The following is a 24,323-nucleotide window of genomic DNA, read 5'->3' on the forward strand; positions in this document are numbered from 1 at the left end:
AAAAGGTAGTCCTGGATCAGAAACAAAGGTTCAGGTGGCAGGAACCAGGAATTTGGGCTACATAAAGAACAAGGAAGCAGGGGACAGGAACAAGATACTGGTGTGCACTTGCAGCCAAAACACAAGCTGTGTTGGCAAAAACAACTGATTGAGCTTATCAGTCCCTTCATCACAAAAAGCCAGGTTTACATCAAGTAGCTTGCTGAAGAACTCAAATTACTGGAAGTAATAGTTAAATCTTTTATTAAAACAGTTACATAATTTGTATACTTATTTCATGTGGTGTAATTTTTCAGAAAAACACGTGTGACTATTTAACAGGTGAAGTCAAATTAGGATTGTGGTTTTTTAATTATATTATGTTTGCAAGTACAGTACTAGGCTTTATTCATGTTTATTAAATACTTCGAGGGTTAAATATAATAAATAATCTAGCAAAGAAGGACAAAACCCCAGAACTCTGCTTCACAATGGTTCTCCAAATCACTATGTAATATAGTGAAGCTGTCTCCTAGTTGCCCAGTTTCTGACAGCATACTTCTGTTCCAGGGTGCACAATGACTGTGCTTCAAACAGAAGTGTGCTTAATAGCTTTGTAGTTATGGTTTGATCTTACGAGGTAGGAAATGTAAAATTAATCATCTTCAACATAAAAAGAAACCTTAGCATAGCCTTTACTTCCTGATCAACTGTCTTTGCCCTTCAAGCTATTATGCAAGGATCAGTCTGTTTTCAGAAAATGGTCAGTGTTTCCTTGTTCCTTCACCACTATGAAATTTAGAATCCATCTTCGGTAGAGAAATCTTGGGGGGATGGGTCACAGACCAGGGGTGGTTTGGGAAGGGTTGGGTTTTTTTGGTTGTTCGTTTGTTTTCAGCTAACCTGGACACTTTTTAGAAATACAGGCTTTTCCTGTGCTGGCAGTTAAACCTCTTCAGGACCCCATTTCACTCAGTATTTAAGAGTCTTACTAGGTCCCTCTGTGAGGAACTCAGTTCTCTGGTAGTACCCAGCTACCTGTGTTATAGTTACTGCAGTGTATAAGATTGTTATCTGAACAACACTTCAAAATCTAACCTAAGCTTACCTGAAAAATCATGAGCAACCTACAGTGATTTTACTTTATATTAGTTAATTTACATTAAAAGCACATCCTTATCACTTAGGTAGTTTGATTGCATAGTCAGTGAAGAATTTGTATCTGACAACATACAGAGAGCTTTTCTTTGGGAACTTTTATTGTCTTTAGGAACAACTACTTCAGTAACTCTGGAGTATTTTAAAATTTCTATTCAAATTTACTTCTAATAGTGACAATATAACAAAGTTAAAAAGGGAATATATATGTTTTAGAAGAAGGAAACAGACCAGCTGGTGTAAGGCTTAGTATCATAATTGGCACACCTAGGAATTTGAACAAAAGCTGACCACAATTTGCAGGAACCTCTTTTAATTAAATATTCTACATCTGCACATTCAATCAAATGAAATAATGAATAGTAAATTAAATAATTCTGTAGAACTTATGCTCCTTTCTTTAACACAGTTAGTTGTTATCTTTCCAAATAAATGTCTGTTCTGGTATCAAACATGCTGCTACAATGAGCTAGTCTTTCCTCATTCATCAAATATGACATACTTGTCTGAACTGATAGGACTGAAGGTTCTCAAATTACTGGGAAAAAATCACTGTAGGATCCAAGTAACAAATATAATAATAATAAACTTCCATCTTTCTGCACTGATCATAGCTAATTGCTCCATAGGGATAGAATGTGAGGATTGCTTTAGAACTACTTGGTACTTAAGGTTCAGTTTGTTTTCTACATCATTGCATAGACAATATGAAATACGCTGGAAAGCTGTGCATTTTTTCCTACATATTTCAATATGAATGGCAAATCAGAAACATTTAAATATCTTGAGAAGATATTATCTTTACACAGAAAAGCTTTTAAGAGGATAAATTACTACCTTTATTTCACCAAGTAAGAGATAGTTCATATGTTCATTTAATGTTTTTTAGTTCACAGTGACCTTGATATTTTTTTTCCCACAAATGTGTTAGCCTGTATGAAAATGATGAATAACCTGATGAAAATGTTAAGGTTAATGGGCTTTGCTTAAAAAGGCAAATAGGGAGCTGAAGAATCTTATTAAGTTTTATAAATACATATAAAGAATTTAATTGAGAATTGAGCAGGTCTGTTCTTTGGTCATTTCCCTTGGCAGGTTTTATTTCTCGCACGCTAAGCTGGTACTCCTCTTCTTCCTCTTTAATAGACAGAAATTCAGCTAACACTATGAATTTTTATTAGTCCAGTATGTAATATCTTTATGGGCAACAAATAGTAAGACACAAGGGATTAAAAAGAAGCTCAGAGATCAGTAACCATCATCAATTTTAGTATAAAAATCTGAATTTTTTCTTGTTCAAAGGACTGAAACTAGCCTCCACATTTAGCTGGAGGTCTGTCCCTGCATTTCTCTTCACAGCAATGGAAAGATTATCACAGAATCACAGAAGGGTTGAGGGTAAAAGGGACCTTGGGAGGTCATCTGGTCCACCTCCTCCTGCTCAAGCAGGGCCACCTAGAGCTGGTTGCCCAGCACTATATCCAAATGGATTTTGAATATCTCCAGAGATGGAGAATCCACAAACTCCCTGACCAGCCTATGCCACTGCTTAGTCACGCTTACAGTAAAAAAGTGGTTTCTGACGTTGAGATGAAACGCCCTGTTTCAGGTTGTGCCCATTGCCTCTTGTCCTGTCACTGGCCACCACTGAAAAGAGCTTGGCTCCATCTTCTTTGCACGTTCCATTCAGGTATTTATATACATTGAGGAGTTTCCTCCTGACCCTCCTCTACTTTAAGCTAAACAGTACCAGCTCTCTCAGCCTTTCCTCGCAAGTGAGGTGCTCTAGTCCCTTCATGATCTTAGTGGCCCTTTGTTGGACTCTCTCCAGTAAGTCCATGTCTCTTTTATACTGAGCAGCCCAGAACTGGACCCAGGACTCACCAGTACTGAGCAGAGAGAAGGATCAGCTCCCTCAACCTGCTGGCAATGCGCTGCCTGATGCAGCCCAGGAGGGTGTTGGCCGCCTTTGCCAGGAGGGCACATTGCTGTCTCATGGTCAACTTGTTGTCCACCAGGACCCCCAGGTCCTTCTCTGCCAAGCTGCTTTCCAGCTGGTCAGCTGGCCAACATGTCCTGGTGCATGGGGCTGTTCCTCCCCAGGGGCAGAGGCAGGACTTGGCACTTCCCCTGTTGAGCTTCATGAGGTTCCTGTTCAGCCCATTTCTCCAGCCTGTTGAGGTCCCTCTGGACGGCAGCACACCCATCTGGTGTATCGGCTGCTCTTCCCAGTTTTGTGTCATCAGCAAACTCAGTGAGGGTCAATTCTGCCCATGCAGATCATTAGTGAAGATGCTGAACAGGATCAGACCAGTATTGGCTCTAGTGGTACACTGATAATTACTGGCCTCCAGCTAGACTTCATACCACTGATCAACACCCTCTGGTCCTGGCCATTCAGCCAGTTTTCAACCTACCTCCCATACATTGCAGACATAATTTAAAAGCTACACAGCTTTTTGGATCTGCAGAAAAGACTGGAGGCACAGAGTCCCTTGGAGACATCACAAAATCAATCAGAGGTAGGCAAGTTGTGTATATTAAACCACTGAATTTTTGTACATAGATTCCTAGTAAATGTAAAAAAACAAATTAAAAGTACAAAAGTTACATACTCAAGTACCAGAAATCAAGCAACTTTATTGACAGAGCTGAATTCTGCTTCTTCCGCACAAGCCTTATTGCATCAGGTTTAGACCTTATGTAGCATCTTCTTTAGTTTGCATAAGCCAGTGCAAACCAGGTTTGCATTTTGGGGACAGAAGCAGATTCAACACAACAGTGAGGAGTACTACTTCAATTTGTAGTGCATTTCAGCCACCAATGAATGCCACTAGTTCATCTCTGTTGTCTTCTCATTTGAACTTATTTCTGTGCTATGCACATAGGTGCTTTATCAGCAACTGTATTCAAAATGAATATGCACTTAAGCAAAATTGAATGAAGTAAAATTCTAGAACAAGCTAAAGACTGCTTTTCTGTTTGCTGTTTACAGTGTCTAATGCAACAGGACTTAATGAAGCTGGTGTGGGCTACCATCTTTTAAATACTTAACTGTATGCATTGATGCAGCCCTTTGAGACAATGATGTATAAAATCCATACAATGTTTCTACTCCATACAGAATAAACATAAATGCAGAGATGGAGAATTTTAATTATGAGATATCATTATCCTTCATCTGTCTGTTTATGATGACTGAATAATACTCTAGTACATTTGAGAAAAAGACTCTGATGTTATACTTGAAGGTTACTACACTGAAAAACATGGGGGAGTATTATTCTTGCAGCATTTGACAAAGTGTAGTGGAAAAGGGAAACTCAAATGAAATTAACCACCTTTTCTGTCTTTTGAATTTAATAAAATTTGCAAGCTTCTGGATCAAGCTATTAGTTTCAATTTGCCCACTAACTCATGCACAGGAAGGAAATTTTTTAGACGGTTAAACAACCTTGTCAATTAGATGCTTAATGAATTAAGATGAACTGAGACACATTCTTAACTGGCATCTGTTGATAAAGAAGTAGCTACATTTCTTGAAGTTGCGAGGATCACTAATGAGTACTCTGTTAGAACTAATTGAATTTGTTTATTTAAGGCTCAACTATGACTTGTGGCCCTGATGTCCTCTGGAAGTTACAGTGAAAATCCCTGAGCAAAACTTTAAATTATGTTGTGTGATGGGACGTAGTAAAACTTTAGAAGGTATATGAAACTAGCTAAATTTATATGAGATTGCAGTGGTTTTTTCCTAAAGCATGACCTGTTTAGTCACATCCTTTACTCAGCATGTTTGCTGGGCAAAAGAAGGTATGTCTTCTAATGTCAATTGTATAAATATGTTGTGGTTTAGTGCTTTGAAACATGTGCTTATTGCTTTTACAATTTCTTTTTGCTAATACTGACATTATGGGTTTTGCTTCTTGCAGATGTAAATGAATGTGAAGCCGAACCCTGCAAGAATGGTGGAATCTGTACAGATCTCGTTGCCAACTATTCCTGTGAATGTCCAGGTGAATTTATGGGAAGAAACTGCCAACAGAGTAAGTATTGCATGTTTTTACATCTATTTTTTGAAATAAAATAAATAAATAATTTCTTTTGCAGAAACAACTATAGCATACTATGGAAATACTTCTCTAACCTATAAATACCTAATGCTCAAAATAGCCATCTAATTCTTTTTAAAATGGAGGAAATTCAAGAGACCAAATCTGTCATGCATTCAAGTAAAGCATCTGATATGATGGAAACATTTGCAAAATGCAAAATTATTATCTGAGTCAAACAAGAAGGAGTAAATAGTGCAAAGTAGAAAAACACAAAAACTGTTTCAGGCTAGGGGTTCATCTCACCAAGTATCCCATCTTCAGCAGTAATTATTAGCAGATATCAACAAGTTTAAGAGCAGGGAAAAAATTTTTTACTTTCTCTGACATGTCTCTAGCCTCTGAAAATGGGACCACTGGTTTACAGAGAGGTCATTAGTGGCGTTCTTCCTGGATCTGTCCTGGGAACAACGTTGCATGATTTTACCAATAACATCGACTATGAAGGCACTATAAAGGTCTGATTCCTAAAGTTGTTACTACAAAGGAGTTCTTCACATGTGAAAGACTAGGTAGTCTTGAAGACCAAAATAACAAAAATAGAATAAACTGCTATGGTATGAGATGCAATGTACCTTAACTTAACAGTTAATAACAGATGTTAGAGGTTCATGTATTTGAAATACTGCAGAGAAGAAAGCCCATGTGTTTTAGTCGAACACAGGATGTCAATACTACAGTGTTGTGTAAAAAGCTAACATAGTCCCGAGATATATCAAGCTTGGTACCTTAAGGAGAAAAAGGAAAGTGTTTGTGTGTTAGCATCTGTAGTATTAGATACTGCATTCAAAATACCTGAAATACTGGAGTCATCCACATTCAAAAAAGGAGATTTGTATTTCAAGGAAGACCTACTATGTGTAGCAGGAAAAATTAAAAAAAAAAAAAAAAGTTGCAAGTTGAATGCTAAATAAATAAAACCGTAACAAAGCTGAAGAATATGCTTCATTTTCCTGTGTTCACATTGTGGATGCATGGGGAAGAATGGAGAAGAAAACAATATGGACCAATAACCACAAATGACAAGCTGGAATTTTTGAAGTAGCCTCAGTGACTTCCCAGATTTATATATGCATCAGGCAAAAGATTTGAAGCATCCAATATAATGTGTATATAATTCTAGAGAGAAATCAAGTTTTGCTTTGAGAAATTTTACAGGCCTATATGGCTACCTGAAAGAATTTGTAAAAAAAAATTAACATCGATTAACATCTGTTAAAGTTTTCCGTAAATGTTGCTGGTGAATCACTTCGTGTATTTCTTTATAAGGTGCAATTGAATTACCATTTGGAATTCCACCAGGAATCTCATCCATCTCTTCAGAGTTTATCCCTTCTGTTTTTTTGGCTGCGTCATGAACGTTGCTCAGATTATAGACCACATAAAACCAATCTCCTGTTTTGCTAGAAATGGGGTAGTCAGAGCTATTACTTGAAGTGATCATTGCATTTTCTGAATCATCATCTGTTATTTTGTATTTCTTTTTCTTTTTATAGATGTATATGTAATTATATATAAAAATAAACTTTGTGTGTGAAGTTGTATATTTTATACATTATACTGGATTTGTTTTTATGTGTGTATATATATATATATACAAACATACATATTTCTGGTTTGGAGAGCATATAACAGAAAATATATATATGTATAAAAAATAGAAATTTCCATTGTATTGAAATAGTGAAAGAATTCTGCTAATGTCAGTAAAGCATTACTGAATTGCAAAATATCCTACCTACAGTCTGTCTTTCTGGGTCATACTTTGAGGATTTACACTGGTAAGCCAATCACCTAGTCAAATGATCTTTCTGGAGATGCTTCTGTATATAAATGCTGACAGCTGTGACCCAGGACTCCATTGTCTAGCCCATAGAGAAGAATACTAAGTTATTTGAAAGGATAATTCTGTTGAGTGTTAAAGAATTTTTATAATTGCGATAAGGCTCTATACAACAGTCAAATTGCTTTGGTGTAGAGATCAAGGACAGTGAGTTTTAAAGTGTGCTTTGCAGTAACTATTAATCTGTCAGCTGCAAAGTGTGTACAGGCTGAGAGAGTTGGGGTGGTTCAGCCTAGAGAAGGCTCCAGGGAGACCTTATAGCAGCCTCCCAGTACCTAAAGAGGGCCTGCAAGGAAGCCAGAGAGAGACTTTTTACAAGGACATGTAGGGATAGGACAAGGGGTAATGGCTTTAAACTGAAAGAGGGTAGATTTAGAAGAGATGTCAGGAAGAAGTTCTTCACTGTGAGGGTGGTGAGACACTGGAACAGGTTGCCCAGAGAGGCTGTGGATGCCCCATCCCTGGCAGTGTTCAAGGCCAGGTTGGATGGGGCTTGGAGCAACCTGGTCTAGTGGAAGGTGTCCCTGCCCATGGCAGGGGGGTTGGAACTAGATGATCTTCAAGGTCCCTTCCAACCCAAACCGTTCTATGATTCTATGATTCCATGGTGTGGTAAATGGGGGGCATGGCAATGCAACGCTGAAGTGCAGTGGTAAAAAGCTTCTGTTCTGTACTTCCTCTGGGTAGGGACCCGCATAAGGAGGTACCACCAATCTGGTGTCTGCAGGACAGTATCATGGGAGGAGCGTGAAATCAGATGTGCTTTGGAAACTTAAGAGAAAAGTAATATGTTACTTAAATTAGTAATTAGAAAATGCTACATGAGGTAGATATTTGAATATTTCCATTATACCACTTTTTATACTCATGTTATTCAGCTAAGTGTATAAAGGGTTATCAATAAATAACAGATAATTAAGGATGGGAATAATGTTTGTACTGACTGTAGTCATTGCACTGTCCCTGTTGAGGGAAGTCAATGCATTCTTCCAGTACTATGGCAGAGTTCACAAACTTTTAGCATTCATCTACTTTTGAGCTAGCTTTAGCACAGCTAGCATTAAAATGGTACATTTTCTTTTTATACCACCAATATAATTATGCACCATACTGGTTCCTATAGCTGGGCTTGTAAATATCCTTTTTTTCCATGAGAAGTTTAGTTACATCATCATACCTAATTATGTAATTACAAGTAGTAATTACACATTCTAATTACACCATTAGAGTTTTACACATATTTACAGTAATCATATAATTAAATACTGTTATGCTAATTATGTAAATTACTGATTGCTGTCTCAGAATTACCTCACAAAGCTCAAAGATTGCTAATCCACATCACAGAATATGTGAAATAGTCTAGATCAAGAATAAAAAAGGCAAAAATACATCATGCTGTCTGTTCTCCTGTCATTGCAAGCTTGTTCTCCAGGATGCATTTTGTAGTAGTATATCTAGTTTGGTATGTCCCAAATACCAATGCTTTGTACTGGTGACTTGTCATGTTACTCGTCAGCTTGAAGTAGTTTATATCAGAATGTTTTTTCTAATGCTCCAACTGAGTTTTCTCTCTTTTTTTGATCCCACCATTTAATTCCAATTCCACCATAATGAATTTTGCTTAGCTAATCTCCTGAATAATTCCCTTCCATTTTATCTCATGTGTAGCAGTTTCTAGGTGTGAGACAACTCTTGTATTACACCCAGGTCTTGCAAGCCTGTGGGACACCCATCCAAAGTCCTTCTGACTAGTACCAAGAGCCTTTGCTAATAACTAGTGCAGCTGAAGTGAGAGGGAAAGGCTTGTCTGGAGCTGAGTACTAAAATAGCACTAAAACGCCTCGTGAGCTTGGAATCGTGTTTGGACCACCTTGACTATCTTCTGAGTCTCCAGTTTGGAGTTGCTTTCTAAGGGCTCAGCCATGAAGTAAAGCTCTCAGAAGACATGGCGGTGATTTCCTGATGTGCTTCACCCCGACAATGCTTCTGCTCCTTTGGGGCCTTCTTCTGTTTTACTTACATATCCTTCTCATTTTGAAGCACTGGCCTGACCTCTAATGTTTTTTGTCTGGAGAGACTTAAATTCAGTCTTCTTTCTTTCTTATTAGCTACTGCTATCTTTAGCCATTCAGGCATAAATGATACTTAAACCAGCTGCTTCTCATTGCTGGAAAGCACAGGATGAGGTGAAGTCAAAGTAATGTGGAGTGCAAGACCACTGATGGCTTCAAAACATACTCAATTGTTCTGGAATAAGCTTATCAACCTGTTAAGAGATGCTTCACTGAGCATCTGGTATTTACAAAATTTATGTGCAGATGTTTAGTAAACACAAAATGGAAAGAGAGCACCTTTTCCCGTCCTCTGAAAGCAAAAGCTAAACTATATTAATTCCATATTACTTTCCAGATTTCTTAAGGCCTCAGCATTTCCTTGATGCAGCTGCATCTCCTTCTGTTTTTGCACTCTCTCAATCTATTTTTTGCTTCCTGCTGAATTCAAGCTATCAGTTATGATTACAGCTTTCCTTAGTCTTGGAATTTCTATAAATAAGTACTGCTTCCAAGACAGATTCTCCTGGGGCTGAAGTTTTTAATTTCTGGATCACAAAATTCTCTTGCAGGCAACAGGGAGCCACTTTCATCAGTGTCAGACTGTTTGCATTATTCAGTACAAATCTGTATTGTTAAAATCTCCCATGAGCAACATGGATACTGAATTGCAATAATTTGTGACAAGTTCCACAGGTAATTTTTGGTCACTTTTTTTCTAGCAGATGGTACTATACAGTAGACATGTTATAATTTCACCATTGTGCATTTTGAAGCTGTATTTTGCTGATTGCCAAGAGTTGCTGCCATTAAAGCATATGGCAAATTTTCTTATGCTTTTTCTTTAAAGATATAGATCAAATTAGTCACTGTAAATATTTTTTACATGTGCTATGGCCCCTTCACCTCTCAACATGCCCATATGTAGGAGAACTGCATTCAGAGCGAGTGCACCAATTTAGTTTGTCTAGCATATCAAAAATCCTGCTAAGCAGTGTACCTTCACATTATTTTCATTTGTTTCCTGGGCTTTATGTTTTAGTACACTAGTGTGATTATACTGCACTTGGTCGTTCTCTGCCTTCCTCTCTGTGGAAATCAAAGTAGCATTTTTTATTTAAATGAAAATGCCTCTTCTTTCAGTGTCATTTTTACTTAAAAATTATGTAAAGGTCTGACAGATCTAGGCATAAAGAGACTTTCAAGACTTCTGCTTACATGCAGCCTTGTACTCCCAGGCTAGATGGTGTCATCCAAGCGTTCTGATGCACTGTGATTTTAGAATTGTGTTTCTTTTAAAATTGTTCCCAGGAATACAGGACACCTGCAACTTGCATGATTTGCAGCGCAGAATAAATAACTAGTTTCACAGTATTTTTTTAAGAGACTGTATTGCTTCTTTTGGTGTCTTCTGTATTTCACTTACAAGCATGTTTTCAAGGCAATGTCCTCACTTGGTGGGACTTTTTGGCTTCAGGTGCTTGTCCTTTGAACTCCCCTGCTTGATGGTCACTGTCTTCAGTGAGTCTTGGGTATCTCTGTCTTCCCCAGCTCCAGCTCTTACCAGCCCTGACTCAGCAGGGTTCAGAAAACCTCCATACTTAGGTTCAGAAAAACCCTTCACAAAAAAAAAAAAAAAGTCACAGGATGAGGGCATAAAAAATGCACAGGAAATCTCTTTGCATGAGATTTAGGAGAACCTAACTTTCCCTGCAGCTCAAAGTATTAGTCTGACTAATTCTGTGAATAATCCAATACAAAGTTTGGTTTTAAGCGTATTCTTGATTGTTTTGAATACCTGACAGTTTTATGATCTGAAATACTGGTGTTGTATAAAATATAGCAAAAATTTCTGTAAAACAAAACTGGCCAAACAAACTAAATTTTCTTTTGTGTTTCTGAAATTGCTCTATAGTTCAAGATGTCAATGATTTTTGATCTACTAACCTTTCATGTTTAATCAGTTGATTTTGGTTTTCAACTTTCATTAGGAAAAAAAATGAAGTATAGAAAGAATTGTAGTTTCTAGAAATACAGACTCCTGTGTTTAAATTAAGGGCATTATGATCATCCACAAAAGAAGAAGATACGCATTCATTGGTACAAAAATAATTTACTTTTTTATATTGGAGTTTCTGTTCCATTTTCATTCATCTTGCCAGTATGTACTGGAAATTCTGAGAAGGCATGTGCTAAACCTGAGAGATTTCTAGATGACCTGTAGATTATGACCTTAAACTGAATCAAGACAGGTTTCCTGTTGCTCTCTTTCCAATTTATTAAATAGGTAAGCTCTTGTAATTGCCTTCAAATTCCAGAAATTTTCAAACAGGTTTTCTGTTTTTGTCAGGAAATTGAGACAAAAAAAAACCCACCCCTGTTTTTCACTGCTTCATACTGTAAAGTAACAATTCCTTGAAAACTGACATAAACCAGCCTTCCTGCTGCCTGAAGGAGTCTTTCTTCAGCTCTTCCTTGCCCATCTTGCTCCTTTTGTGGCTGCTTATTCTGGGCTGCCATTTTACATTTTGCCTTGTTGTCCTGGCAAAAACTGACCCAGGAAATAAAAAGGGTAATTAAAGAACCAGATCAGTTCTTTGATCCAGTGAACTTCACAGCCACACAAATACTGGGCTGGTACAAAGGAATGGTAGGGGACAGAGCCTGGGCATGAAATCAAGGCTTAACACCAGTTAAAAATGTTAATCAAGCCACAGTCTAATCAAGAGAGTACAAACTGTTTTTTAAATTCATGTTTAAGGGAAAGAATTTATTTTAAATTTTGTATTTTTCTTGGTTTGTTTCTCTTTGAGATCATAAAATCTAAAAGCTACAATTCTCAGCTCATTTTTCAAGTATGCAATGAATAAAAATTCGGTAAATATTTACATTCCTGTTTGTCATTATTTAGATGACAAGTTCAGTACTCACATGGAAAAATTAGGGAGGTTTTATAGGTATGTGTATATGTATGTGTGTGTAGGCATATGTATACACAAATACTACCCTTAGAGAAATTAATTCACTTTTTTTAATGTACTCAGGGTAGTTAACTTATAGAATCATAGAATTATTTAGGTTGGAAAAGACCTTCAAGATCATCGAGTCCAACCATCATCCATGCCTACTAAACCATGTTCTGGAGTACCCCGTCCACTCGCTTTTTGAATACCTGCAGGGATGGTGACTCAACCAGTTCCCTGGGCAGCCTATTCCAATGTCTGACAACCCTCTCAGTAAAGAATTTTTTCCTAATATCCAACCTAAATCTCCCCTGCCACAACTTGAGGCCATTTCCTCTTGTCCTATCTCCAGCCACCTGACAGAAGAGACTGACCCCCACCTCACTACAGCCCCCTTCAGGTAGTTGTAGAGAGCGATAAGGTCTCCCCTCAGCCTCCTTTTCTCCAGACTAAACAGCCCCAGTTCCCTCAGCCGCTCCTCATAAGACTTGTGCTCCAGGCCCCTCACCAGCTTCGTTGCCCTTCTCTGGACACGCTTCAGCACCTCAATGTCTTTCCTGCAGCAAGGGGCCCAAAACTGAACACAGGACTCGAGGTGCGGCCTCACCAGTGCCGAATACAGGAGAACAATCACCTCCCTGCTCCTGCTGGCCACACTATTTCTGATACAGGCCAGGATGCCGTTGGCCTTCTTGGCCACCTGGGCACACTGCTGGCTCATATTCAGCCGGCTGTCAACCAACACCCCCAGGTCCTTTTCCACCGGGCAGCTTTCCAGCCACTCTTCCCCAAGCCTGTAGCGCTGCATGGGGTTGTTGTGACCCAAGTGCAGGACCCAGCACTTGGCCCTGTTGAACCTCATACAACTGGCCTCAGGCCATCGATCCAGCCTGTCTAGATATCTCTGAAGAGCCTCCCTGCCCTCAAGCAGATCGACCCTGCCTCCCAACTTGGTCTCATCTGCAAACTTGCTGAGAGTGCACTCAATCCCCTCATCCAGATCATTGATAAAGATACTAAAGAGAACGGGGCCCAGCACTGAGCCCTGAGGAACACCACTTGTGACCCGCTGCCAACTGGATTTCACCCCATTCACCACAACCCTCTGGGCTCGTCCATCCAGCTAGTTTTTCACCCACCAAAGAGAACACTTGTCCGCGCCATGAGACACCAGCTTCTCAAGGAGTATGCCATGAGAGACAGTGTCAAAGGCCTTGCTGAAGTCAAGGAAGATAACATCCACAGCCTTTCCCTCATCCACTAGGCAGGTCACCCAGTCATAGAAGGAGATCAGGTTGGTCAAGCAGGACCTGCCTTTCGTAAACCCATGCTGACTGGGCCTGATCCCCTGCTTGCCCTGGCCTTGCCATGTGAGTGCTCTCAAGACAAACCGTTCCATAATCTTCCCCGGTACCGAGGTCAGGCTGATAGGAATCATTCATATGATATCCCAGCTGGTTTAAGGAATAATGTATGGTTAATCTCAGACAAAAGGAAGAATTGAAAAAAAATTGTGCCTAAAAGAAATGTATCAATTTAATATAAAATTAATGGTAATACTTTATTTATGACCTCCCTGGATTACAGAAATATCTTAGAACAGAAATATATTAGAAATACATTTTGAAAGTGCAAGAGGGAAAACTTTTACATGTTAAATGTGACTTTAACTCATGTGATTCAACTCAATCTAGGTAATTTGTCATTTTTTGAACATGCTATAAGAATAAAACTAGAAATTATTTAAGAGGCTAAATAAATGCTGACAGAGAGGCTAAATGTATCAGTACTAAGGGTAATGCTTTACATACATTTTTAACTATTTCAGCTAATCATGGACAAAACAAAATTTCTATATTTGCATTGGACAAAACCCATCTTGAATCTCTTGCTGAAACTAATGAGGTTTGCTGAGGCTACACCATTTTGGGAATATTGTCTGGCTAACATTTCTGTGTAGTGTGTTGGTATAAAAGTGCAGAGAGGCAGAAAATGTTATAGAAAGGATAGAACACATTGTTAACATTGAAATGTTCTCCCAGGCATTTCAATGACCTGGTGAGAAATATTAATCAAACTCTAATGTTTCTAATATTGAGTTTTCAAACAACAAGGCACACTCTGGCCCTTCCACTGCAGACCTTCTTTGTCCAGGCATCCTGTGTAAGACGCAAAGGTGTGCAAAATTAGGCTCAACAGATCAGAACCGTAGTTCTTCCTTTCAACACAATAGAAAAATGAGAGTGATCTCTCAGTGTTTGATGTTGAAACAAAGTCCTCAGCCCTATACCTTTGGGTACCTTTTCATCTTGCTGCAGTTGTACTGTACAGCAATGTCTCCCTGTGGAAATTCATTTCTCGATATATTACTTTGATTAGGCAGTAGAGGATACAATCTTTACTCAGACACCTGACAGAAACTCACTGTAAAATATTCAGACAAGCCCTTAGGACCCAACAGGCATATTTTATGCATTTAATTATTTCCTTACTACATTAGTCACCTAGTGCAATAGTAGCTTTTGGGTTGTGTCAATAACTACAATATTAACTCAACCCTACATTCAAGCATCTACAACTTGACTTTCTAACATCTCATTTTAGCTTGAACCAGCTAGTTGTGATGATTTTCTTGCCATGTTTTCTTATTGAAACCTACTGATCTGCTTTTCTCAGGCATTGTGTCATTCTTGACTCATGGTGCCTCTGTTACCCTCAGTAAAGAAGCAGGAAGGTTGCATGGGGATTCCTTCTCCTACCTGTCTTCCACCTGTCTGTTCTACCTACCGAGGGAGCAATATGACCCTACCTTTTCAGTAACATAGAATCATAGACATTCACAAGAAGTAGGAGGAAAAATACTTACCTTATAAATATAATCCACTATTCCTGTGTTGGAAGAACTTTTATGGGCATTTTTATGCTGGGCAAAGCCTATGACAATGCATATTTCAGCATTTCTAAGCCTTAAAAGAAAAATTACAGCACACCATTACTCTCAAAGTAGCCTCTATAGCTCTTCAGTTCCTGGCCTGGTCAATAATGCACATTCTTTTTTTATGTCCTCACAGAAATGAAAAATAATTTGCAGGTAAGGAATTGGTACTGTAAAAGAAATAAAAGCCAGACTGTAGCCAGTAGAAGCAAGCTGAAAACAAATCACTGGTTATTATGACCAAAAAAATCCTTAAAAGTATGGAAAAACACCTTCAATAAAAGCACTAATGATTATAAATACATGTAAAGAACAGTTTACAGCTGCAGTAGGCTCAACAAAGTTAAAAATAGACAAGTCACAGGACCCTTTTTCTGTTTCAGGTACTAGCCCAACTGGAAAATACCTTATTTCAAGGCTTAGTGTTATAAGATATAGGCTATTTATTTCAAAATAGACAAATCGTGGAGGGTGGCTTGCCATCTGAGTCAGCCTGGTCTAGTCTGCTGCTGTTCTTTGGTGGACACAGGAATGAGCAATGAGAGGAAAATCATCTTTAGAGCCTTACAAACTCTTCATAATGAAACTCCCTTAAGGTTTGCAGTAGTTAACAAATCAGACACAGAATAGAATTACAGGCGAGTATGGCATAAAGCTTGCAAAAGTTGGAGGTTTGAAAGTTGTTTCATATTTTGGAGATTCATTTGGACTTGTGTGTTGGGTTTGTGTGGCAGTGTTTTGGTAGCAGCAGAGGGGCTACAGGGGTGGCTCCTGTGAGAACCTGCTAGAAGCCAAGGCCAAGCCCATCAGCAACGGTGGTAGCACCTCTGGGAGAACAGATTTAAGAAGGGAAGCCTGCAGCGGGGGAGGAGAGCGGGATGTGAGAGAAAGCCCTGTGCAGGCAGCAAGGTCAGTGAGGAAGGAGGGGAGGAGGTGGATGCCCCCGCAGCCCGTGGTGAGGCGGCAGGCTGTCCCCCCCCAGCCCACGGAGGGGAGCGGGGCAGCAGATATCCACCCGCAGCCTGTGGAAGTGGATGCCCCCGAAGATGGCCGTGGCTCCATGGGAAAACCCGCGCTGGAGCAGGCTGTGACTGAAGGACTGCAGCCCGCAGAAAGGACCCACGCTGGAGCAGTTCGTGGAAGACTGTCTCCCGTGGGAGGGACCCCACGGTGGAGCAGGGGACAAGTGAGGAGTCCTCCCCGAGGAGGAGGGAGCGGCAGAGACAAGGTGTGATGAATGGACCCTGACCCCCATTCTCCATCCCCCTGAGCTGCTGGGGGGGAGGAGGTGGAGAAAAGCGGGACTGAAACTGTGCCCGTGAAGAAGGGAGGGGTGGGGGGAAAGTGTTTTTAAGATTTGGTTTTATTTCTCATTATGCTACTCTGATTTGATTGGTAACAGATTAGATTGATTTTTTTTTTCCCTAAGTTAAGTCTGTTTTGCCCATAACCGTAAGTGGTGAGTGATCCCTCCCTGTCCTTGTGTTGACCCAGAAGCCTTTTGTTATATTTAGTCTCCCCCATCCCACTGTGGGGGGAGGAGCGAGTGAGTGGCTGTGTGGTGCTTTGTTGCTGGCTGGGCTTAAACCACGACAACTTGGAATTCAAGGCAAGCTGTGAAGGATGAAAATCTATGTGAACTAAAGAGAAAATGGAACAAAACATGGTTACGTGAGCCCTAAATGAACTAAAATCTCCAGGCGTGGCACAGCTCCCACCTGCAGTTTTCAGAAAGAGAAGGAAATGTAATATGTTCAGTGATCAACTTCCCACTGAGGCAAGATTCACACTTCCTGCGGCTTAGGACAGACGGAGAGTCCAGCAAAGCTCCTGTTCCAGGCATTGGTGCAGTGATGTGTAAGATACGTAGGAGGGGAATGAGTGATGCTAGTAGGTAACATCTATTTTAGTCCCTGACTACCACCATGATCATTTGTTGTATTCCACTAGATGATCCGAGGACTTACAAGAAATTCAGACAATTTCCACCATCTTATTGTTGGTTGTGTTAGAAGGAAAAGCAACATGTTGTTCATCACAACTTAGTCTGCTCTCTAGTCTCTTCAGGGTTCAGCATGAGAACGGCGGCCATTCATTGCCTGTCAGATCAGACGCAAATGGCATGCCTCCGTAGCTGCAGGCAGCTGCACAGGCAGTGGCCATCAGCCTGAGAGCCATCCCATGTAGATGCACCCGTGCAGCTTGGAAGATCAGCAGCCGCAGTGTTACTTAGTCAAGGGTGTCACTGCTTCAAAATAAATGAGGAGGTGAATAAGTATGACAAGTTTGGTAGCAACACAATACTAAGAGAGAGAAAGACTTTGTGTCTTTCTGTCATGGTGTACATAGATTGGGACTCAGAAGGGTGCAAGTGAGTTTTTGAAATGAAGTATAGTTAAAACTTCAAAAATTCAGAAGTTTGCCAAGAAAAGCTGATGGAATTACTCTTAATTCTAATCCTTTTCCTTTGTATCAGTGATTGTTTTCTAGTATTAATGCTAAATGTAATTTGGCCAGCTCTTGGTTTGGTGTAGTTACTTAAAAATTTTGTTTACAGAAAAGTATCACACAAAACTTTTACCTTTTAAAACTGATGGTTAGGTTAATATCCATTACTGATCCAGCAAAATCTGGTAAAGCTCACCCGTAAATATGATTTTCCGTTGTTGGCAAATCTGTACAGTCGATGGTAACTTTGCATGCCTTCACTGAAGATCAGTTTCACTGTGTAGTTTGTAATATTGTACCTATTGTTATTCTAATAATATAAATTCCCATTTATGCTCCTGTTGCTGAAAACTAATTTCATAATTACTCTGTTCCTATTTTTATGCAATTCACTTTTACCCATCCATGTTTTGCAATTTCATCGTAGGCGTAGCATAAAAAGTAACCATGTTGCAATTAATTACATCAAAGTTAGAGAAAAGCAAATATTGCTGTGAAAAATGTTCCCCAGTAGTCTTTTAACTTTGAAAGCAAATTTGAATCCTACATCCACTGTGTGAAAATAGGATTCTTTCTTTTTCTTCATTGTTTCTAAAAATTGTCCTTTCTCTTCTGGATAGCAGTAAAATGTCCGTACAGGAAGCTGAATATGGATTTTACTGTGATAACTGAAACCTCCTCTTCTTTTTCTTACCTCCTGGTCCTTCCACAATGTTTTTCACAATGCCTTTAACTTTTCCATTAGGTGCGAATTTGAGTGAGTATTGGTTGTGTTCATTTTTAGACATAGGAGGTTTTTTCCTTGATAAAAAGTGTAAGGTGGAAAATCCTCAGGAATGAAATTCCTTCCCCAAAGCGCATGATGGAATCTGTTCAGCCTCTTCTCATCTCTGCTGAAGGTGGTGCTGGGTCTCCCCCTGATTTCTCTGCAGGGAAGATGGGGCACAAGTTACATAATGTCCTTTAAAAGCTGTGCTTTATTCTTAGACATACAAATATAACTTCTGGAAGTAAAATATGATTTGTCAATGAAGTGTAGTGTGTTTGTCCCCTTCACCTAAGAAGTTAAATCTCTCTAGCGTTAATTGCATATTGATTTAAAGATTGAAATGCTAGTTTCTTAATGCTGTTCATTATTAGTATTTAGTGATGGAGAATCATAATTTCAGACACCTTAATATACTTGAAAAGTGGGGTTTGATTCAATATGGAAAGCCTAATTGTTAGTCATCATCTTGCCTAGTGACATCGGTGTCACCTTTGCTATGTCTGCAAAGTACAAGAAGAAGTAGACCCCAAGGAATTCACCAAGACAGGTTACTGGGTAGGGAGTTGGAGAAATTAGCCAGTTTGAAAAGCTGAGGAAAGATGTAATTCTGTGAACGGCAAAAACTGCATCTGCCTGCAGTGCCCATGTGTAAGGGAGGTAATGCAGAAGAGTGTTTCTTCTTGGGAAAGCAGAGATGTCACTGTGCTGTTCTGTGACCAAAAAAGGGACCTGAGGAAGAGCAGATTCTGGTCTCTGATATAATTGGCATCTTTTATGCATGGTGGAGCACCTTCAGAAGACAGTGTGAGACTTGCAACCCATAATTCCCAGTACGCCACAGCCTGAGTTATGAATAACATGATTGCAAATTTGATGAGATAAGGAAGGAATTTCATTCTCTTATAAGTAGATACTAGTTTTGTTCACTTAAACTTTACAACTCCTGAAAGACATATAAAACTTCAACTCAAGCTGCTCCATTTTCTAAACTGCAGTTCATTCTTATTCGAGTTGTTACATGCAAATGCATGCCTGCTGAAGAGATACGATAGTTAAGTGTGCACATTCCTCCCTGTGAGTTTTGCTGAGATTAGGTCATCTTGTGCAAGACAAGAAGTTGAGAAACAAATTCACCTGCTCTGTCAATCCTACTGCAGTTAAATTAGCAGATCAGCATCCAACTTTGCAATATGGTGGTCCATGTTAAGTCATAAGGATTTCAAGTCAAAAGAAGTTTTACACAGGGAGACTTAAACAAGAAAGGCATTAAAATGTTTCCAGGGTCATGTGAGCTTTTTGCACTGGCACTGAGGACATAGGATGAAGAAGTTATTGGGAATTTAAACCGAGATGGGTAAATCTTTATAACATGAAGTTTTTTGGTAAGTCATTATGGATAAATAATAGCATAGTTTAGTGCTATTGCTACTTTATTGAATCAAAAGAATCAAACAACTTGGCTGTGGTAATTGCATTGTAATTCAGTCATGTGGAACTTTATCTGGAATTTCTTAATACAGACACTGTAGCACAGACATTGTCGGTGGGATCTGGCTCTTACTCAGCCATCAGAGTCTAACGCATCAAGATGAATTTGTAAACAGTTGTGCGCACTTATGTATTGCTGTCGGGTAACTTCCCATTTACCTTTTGTTACAACATTTTGTGAATAGTTCTCTTTGCATAGTCATAAGTGAAAGTTACTAAATCAGTCTGTATCTTTTCAAATGTCTAGGCATTTTGTAAATAAGGTGAGAGGATTTTATCCACAATAAATGCAAATATTTATTTATGCTTTAAGAAAAGACATATAAAGACATATAAAGAAAGGAAAATGCAAGAAGATTTGGATTTTGGTAACTGATGATGTTCTCTAATATCTTCCATCTTTTCTCTGAACAGCTAGAATGAAAAAAGTCTCAGCTCTCTAGTGCCTTCATTGAAGGTGCTTATTTTGGAGAAATTTCAGGAAAGGGGATATTGTTTCTTAGTTTGTTATCTTAGAAATACAACTCTCTTCTTGGTAATCCCCTAACAAACATTTTTTTTTTTCTGTAAAATATTAAATTATTGGATAATTAGGTTTCCGGCAGAATACTAAGAGCCTAGAAACAGTATTAAAAGGAGATGCCTTCTGAAGTAGTAGCTTTTTAATGTCTAGTTTCTATTCTTAATTGAACTGCTATACTTATTCATTATGTATGCAGTGTGTTTTCTTGGGGACTTGTTTTTAAAGAGACTGTTTACATGAATAACATAATGGAGTCTTAGCTAAATTTCACTACCATTTTATTGGTAATTTCTTAAAAACATAAAAAAAGCATCCTATTGGGTCAGATAGTTCAACAATCTGTTTGGCTTACTGTCATGTCTCTGACTGTGGCAATGACAAATGTTATTTAAGGAGAGAATGTAGACTTGGGCAGTATCTGTCATTTGTTCCCCTCCTATCTCCTCCACGTCTACAGTTCCTGTAGGAATATTAGAGATTACACCCTGGTCAGTCTCTTTAGTATTATTAATAGTGGACCTATTATGCCTGAATTTGTCCAATTTCTTTTTGAACCTGTTGATACTGTATCTGCCTCTAGAAGGCTCCAGAAGATCACTACCCACTGTGCAAAGAAGTACTTTCTTTTACGTGTGTTAAGCTGATTTCCTGTGAATTTCAGTGAGTGCTCCCTATTTTCAGTAATGTAAATGTGATGAACAGTACTGTATTCATCCCGTTTATGTTTGTGTAAAACTCAGTCATATCCCTCCTCGGCCTTTTCCTTTCCAACTTGAAAAATTCTAGTTTTTTTTTCCCTTTTACCACGATACTTGCTTTTTCCCTTTTATCATTTAAACTGCCATTCTCTATACTTTCTTTATGTCTACACCTTCTTGGGATCCAGAGACCTGAACTGCACATGGTATGTGGTCACACCAGAGTTTCATATACTTGTAAAATAATACTCTATGTCTAGTTCTCAACGCCTAACTTTTTATTGGCTTTTTTTAGCTGCTACTGCATTTTGAGCCAATGACTTCAGAGAACTGAGGATGATGACTCTGAGATCTCTATTTGCAGTTGTAATGGCCATTTCCAAGTTCAATATTGTGTAGGCACGTTTTAGGGGTTTTTTGATAGATGCAGTATCTTCCTTTAGTGTACATTGAGGTTCACTTGTCACCCTTTTGACCAGTCCTTCAGTTCTTTATGTCCTTCTGGAGCTGCTCATCATCAGAGTGGCATTTGATCAAGAGAGCTTAGTAGCTTCAAAGTGCACAGCTTCCCCATTTGTACTTTCCTCCAGGTCACTGATGACTAAAACAGAGTCCAGCAATGATCCTTGGGGGACCCCACTGCTGACATTTCATCCTGAAAAGCCAATTCCTGTTCTTCAATGAGATTTCTGTCTATAGCATTGCCTTTTCCCAACCCCCTGGCAAGAGCCTTTCCTGTAGAACCTTATCAAATGCTTTCTGAAAATCCAAGTATGCTGTTTCCACTGTGTTTCATTTATCCCTACACATACTGTCACCATTAAAGAACTCTATCAGGTGAGGCATGACTGCCATTTACAGAAGTCATGTTATCTCTTTTCCAACATATTGTCTTTATACAGGTACTTAGTGATCTTAATGATAGACACAGAAGCTTACAAGATGCTGAAGTAGACTCAGCTGCCTGTAGTTCCCACAGTGCACCCTAGAGCTGTTTTTTGTAGATGAGAGTGGAGCACTGATCTATTGGTGCAGTTCTGTAAGTCCGTAAATCTATCTTTTAAATCTAGGCACAATTCCTAAAAACACTATGTCATGAAATCACATTACCACTGGGAAAAAAAAAAGTCATTATTAGGTGCTAAAAGAACTTGAAAATCCTTTTGCTTCCAATTTTAAAATCTCAGACTACCTAAAATTCACCTAACTTTATTTTCAGTCTGTGTCCTCAGCACGGAGCTTGTAGAGCAAGTAAAGGCCAAAAATGTATTTTACAACCTTACTGTAAAAGTATGAAGAGAGGATTTGGTAATGGAAGTGCATGATAGTCACTTAGCAGCAATGGCACTGTTGAGAAGTAGAATGTAACATCCAATTTATTTATATCTGATTAGTTCTGATAGCCATTGCTTACACACATGAACTGTGTTGACCAGTACGGTAACACAATAATGCACTGATGTTGGTTGAGATGCTACATCAGCATAAAAAGCATTTAATCTCTTTGGACATATCAGCAAATGGGTAGCAGTTCTTCCCATTACTGTCTGAAAAGCTGTCTTCTGTTGCATGCAACATAACTAATCACTTCATTTTCTTGTCACCTCCTAGAGACTTGTAGCTTAACACAACATCATTTGAAAAGTTTGCTTGTCTGGAAGTGTCTGTGTACTCATTAGCTGCTACTGATGCAAATTGGTAAAGATGTTGCCTTTGACATACAGTATTTTATGTGAAGGCATGAAACAAGATTAATCATATTCTTCACCTCAGTGCTGCAGTACCACACTGGCTACTAAAATACTTGGGATCACACTTCAGAAATCGGAGTAATAATAATTAAGATGTTAATGGGTCAGGAAAATCCATTTTGTTTTGTTTAAAATTTGTGAAGCAAACTTATGGAGATAAATGCTTTCTGTTAATCAGATTTCAGAGCTGTATGTCTCTATAAACTTACCAGGGCTGGGCAAAAATGTTCTATTCCATTGTGTAGTTAGGATTCACCTGGAAGTTATAAATCCTGTGATGTTAAGTTTTTTATCTATTACTGAAATAATAATCTGAAATAAATCACTGACATTTTGTGCTCTCCAAGTCTATTGAAATACAAAGCAAAAAGGACTTTTGTAAATTCTGGTTTGTGGCTTCATTTTGCATTGTGATGAACTAGAAAGAGGAACGCATGATCTGTTACTTTGTCTCAGTAGAAGTGCCGATTAAATTCCTTCAATAGGAACGAAAACATTGATTTGGTCTTGCCCATCAGATTAGTCTTCAGAACAACAATTAACATAAGTTGCTACAACCAAGTTACTCAATATCACTCAGATCAGAACATCGGATTGTGGAAAAAACACTTGAGCTACATGGAGTAAGCAAACAATTTGATTAGCTGCAGAACGATTGAAATAGCCAATAGCTAAATGCGCGAAGTTGAGCTTGTGGTCTGCAGGTGTATCCGCCCCTATGCTATGCTCACCAGCAGTCTTCAAACTCCAGTCCATATAATGAGAGGCTGAATAGCTCAAGTCTCAAGCTTCACTTGAGCTAGAGATTTTTCTGTATGGGTAAAGGTCTGATTAGCAAAACCAGATTTATAGCTAATGTGGATGAGGTAGTATACCACCCTTTTTGGGCAGTGGTGATTTTAATATTCATATTAGAGATCTGCAGAGTTTTAAAATCTAAAAAGTCAGTGTTCCATACACAGCTCATACACAATTTAGGATCCATTCCAAGTGAAAATCTACCTCTGTGTGGGAGGGACCGTAGAGGACCTAGGCTTTGCTTGTATTTAAAAGTGATGTTTTAAGAGATGACATAAGAAGCAATAGCTGCTACAGGGGGAAAAAAAACTGTCAGGAACTCAGGAGCAGATGAGATGGCAGTAAATGTGCTTGACAAAAAAAGGAGGCCAATACATTAAAAAAATGGGTATGTAGGAATATACCTACTGCATCTGCATCTCCAGCGTTACACTGTACACTGTAATCAGTGCTCTTGGACTGCTGAAGCCAAACCATGAGACAATTAATGTCCTTCACAATGCCTCCACAAAATATGTTTGCTCTGTGCAAGTATGACTGAAGTATACTGAATGTACAAAGCCGAACAGAATGCTTTTAGTAACTTAAGATTTTAGCCCTTCTTCAGTCTGTCATAGTGTACATTTACACATAACAGTCTGCATATACATGCAAAGACAGCTGGAAAACAAAAAGTCTCTTTGGGTCTCTACCTTCTACTGGAAATTAAGATGTAATTCCTACAATTAGAAATTCTTCTGCTTTTTTAAATACACTGATTATCCATGCAGCTAACAGCAAAAATTTAATTTGGTATAGGAAAAC

At 38.9% G+C, this 24,323-nt stretch overlaps 1 protein-coding gene across 1 annotated transcript in view; it reads left to right on the forward strand.

The window, feature by feature from the left end:
* The window catches only part of EDIL3 (EGF-like repeats and discoidin I-like domains 3), a 302,894-nt gene that overhangs the window by 191,999 nt on the left and 86,572 nt on the right, over nt 1-24,323 (forward strand). The window contains exon 8 of the mRNA XM_010578088.1: nt 5,070-5,183. Coding sequence (XP_010576390.1) covers nt 5,070-5,183 — 114 coding nt within the window. The remainder of the gene's footprint in view (nt 1-5,069; nt 5,184-24,323) is intronic.

Source organism: Haliaeetus leucocephalus, unplaced genomic scaffold (assembly GCF_000737465.1).
Source record: "Haliaeetus leucocephalus isolate CR32 unplaced genomic scaffold, Haliaeetus_leucocephalus-4.0 Scaffold598, whole genome shotgun sequence".
Classification (NCBI taxonomy): Eukaryota; Metazoa; Chordata; class Aves; order Accipitriformes; family Accipitridae; genus Haliaeetus; species Haliaeetus leucocephalus.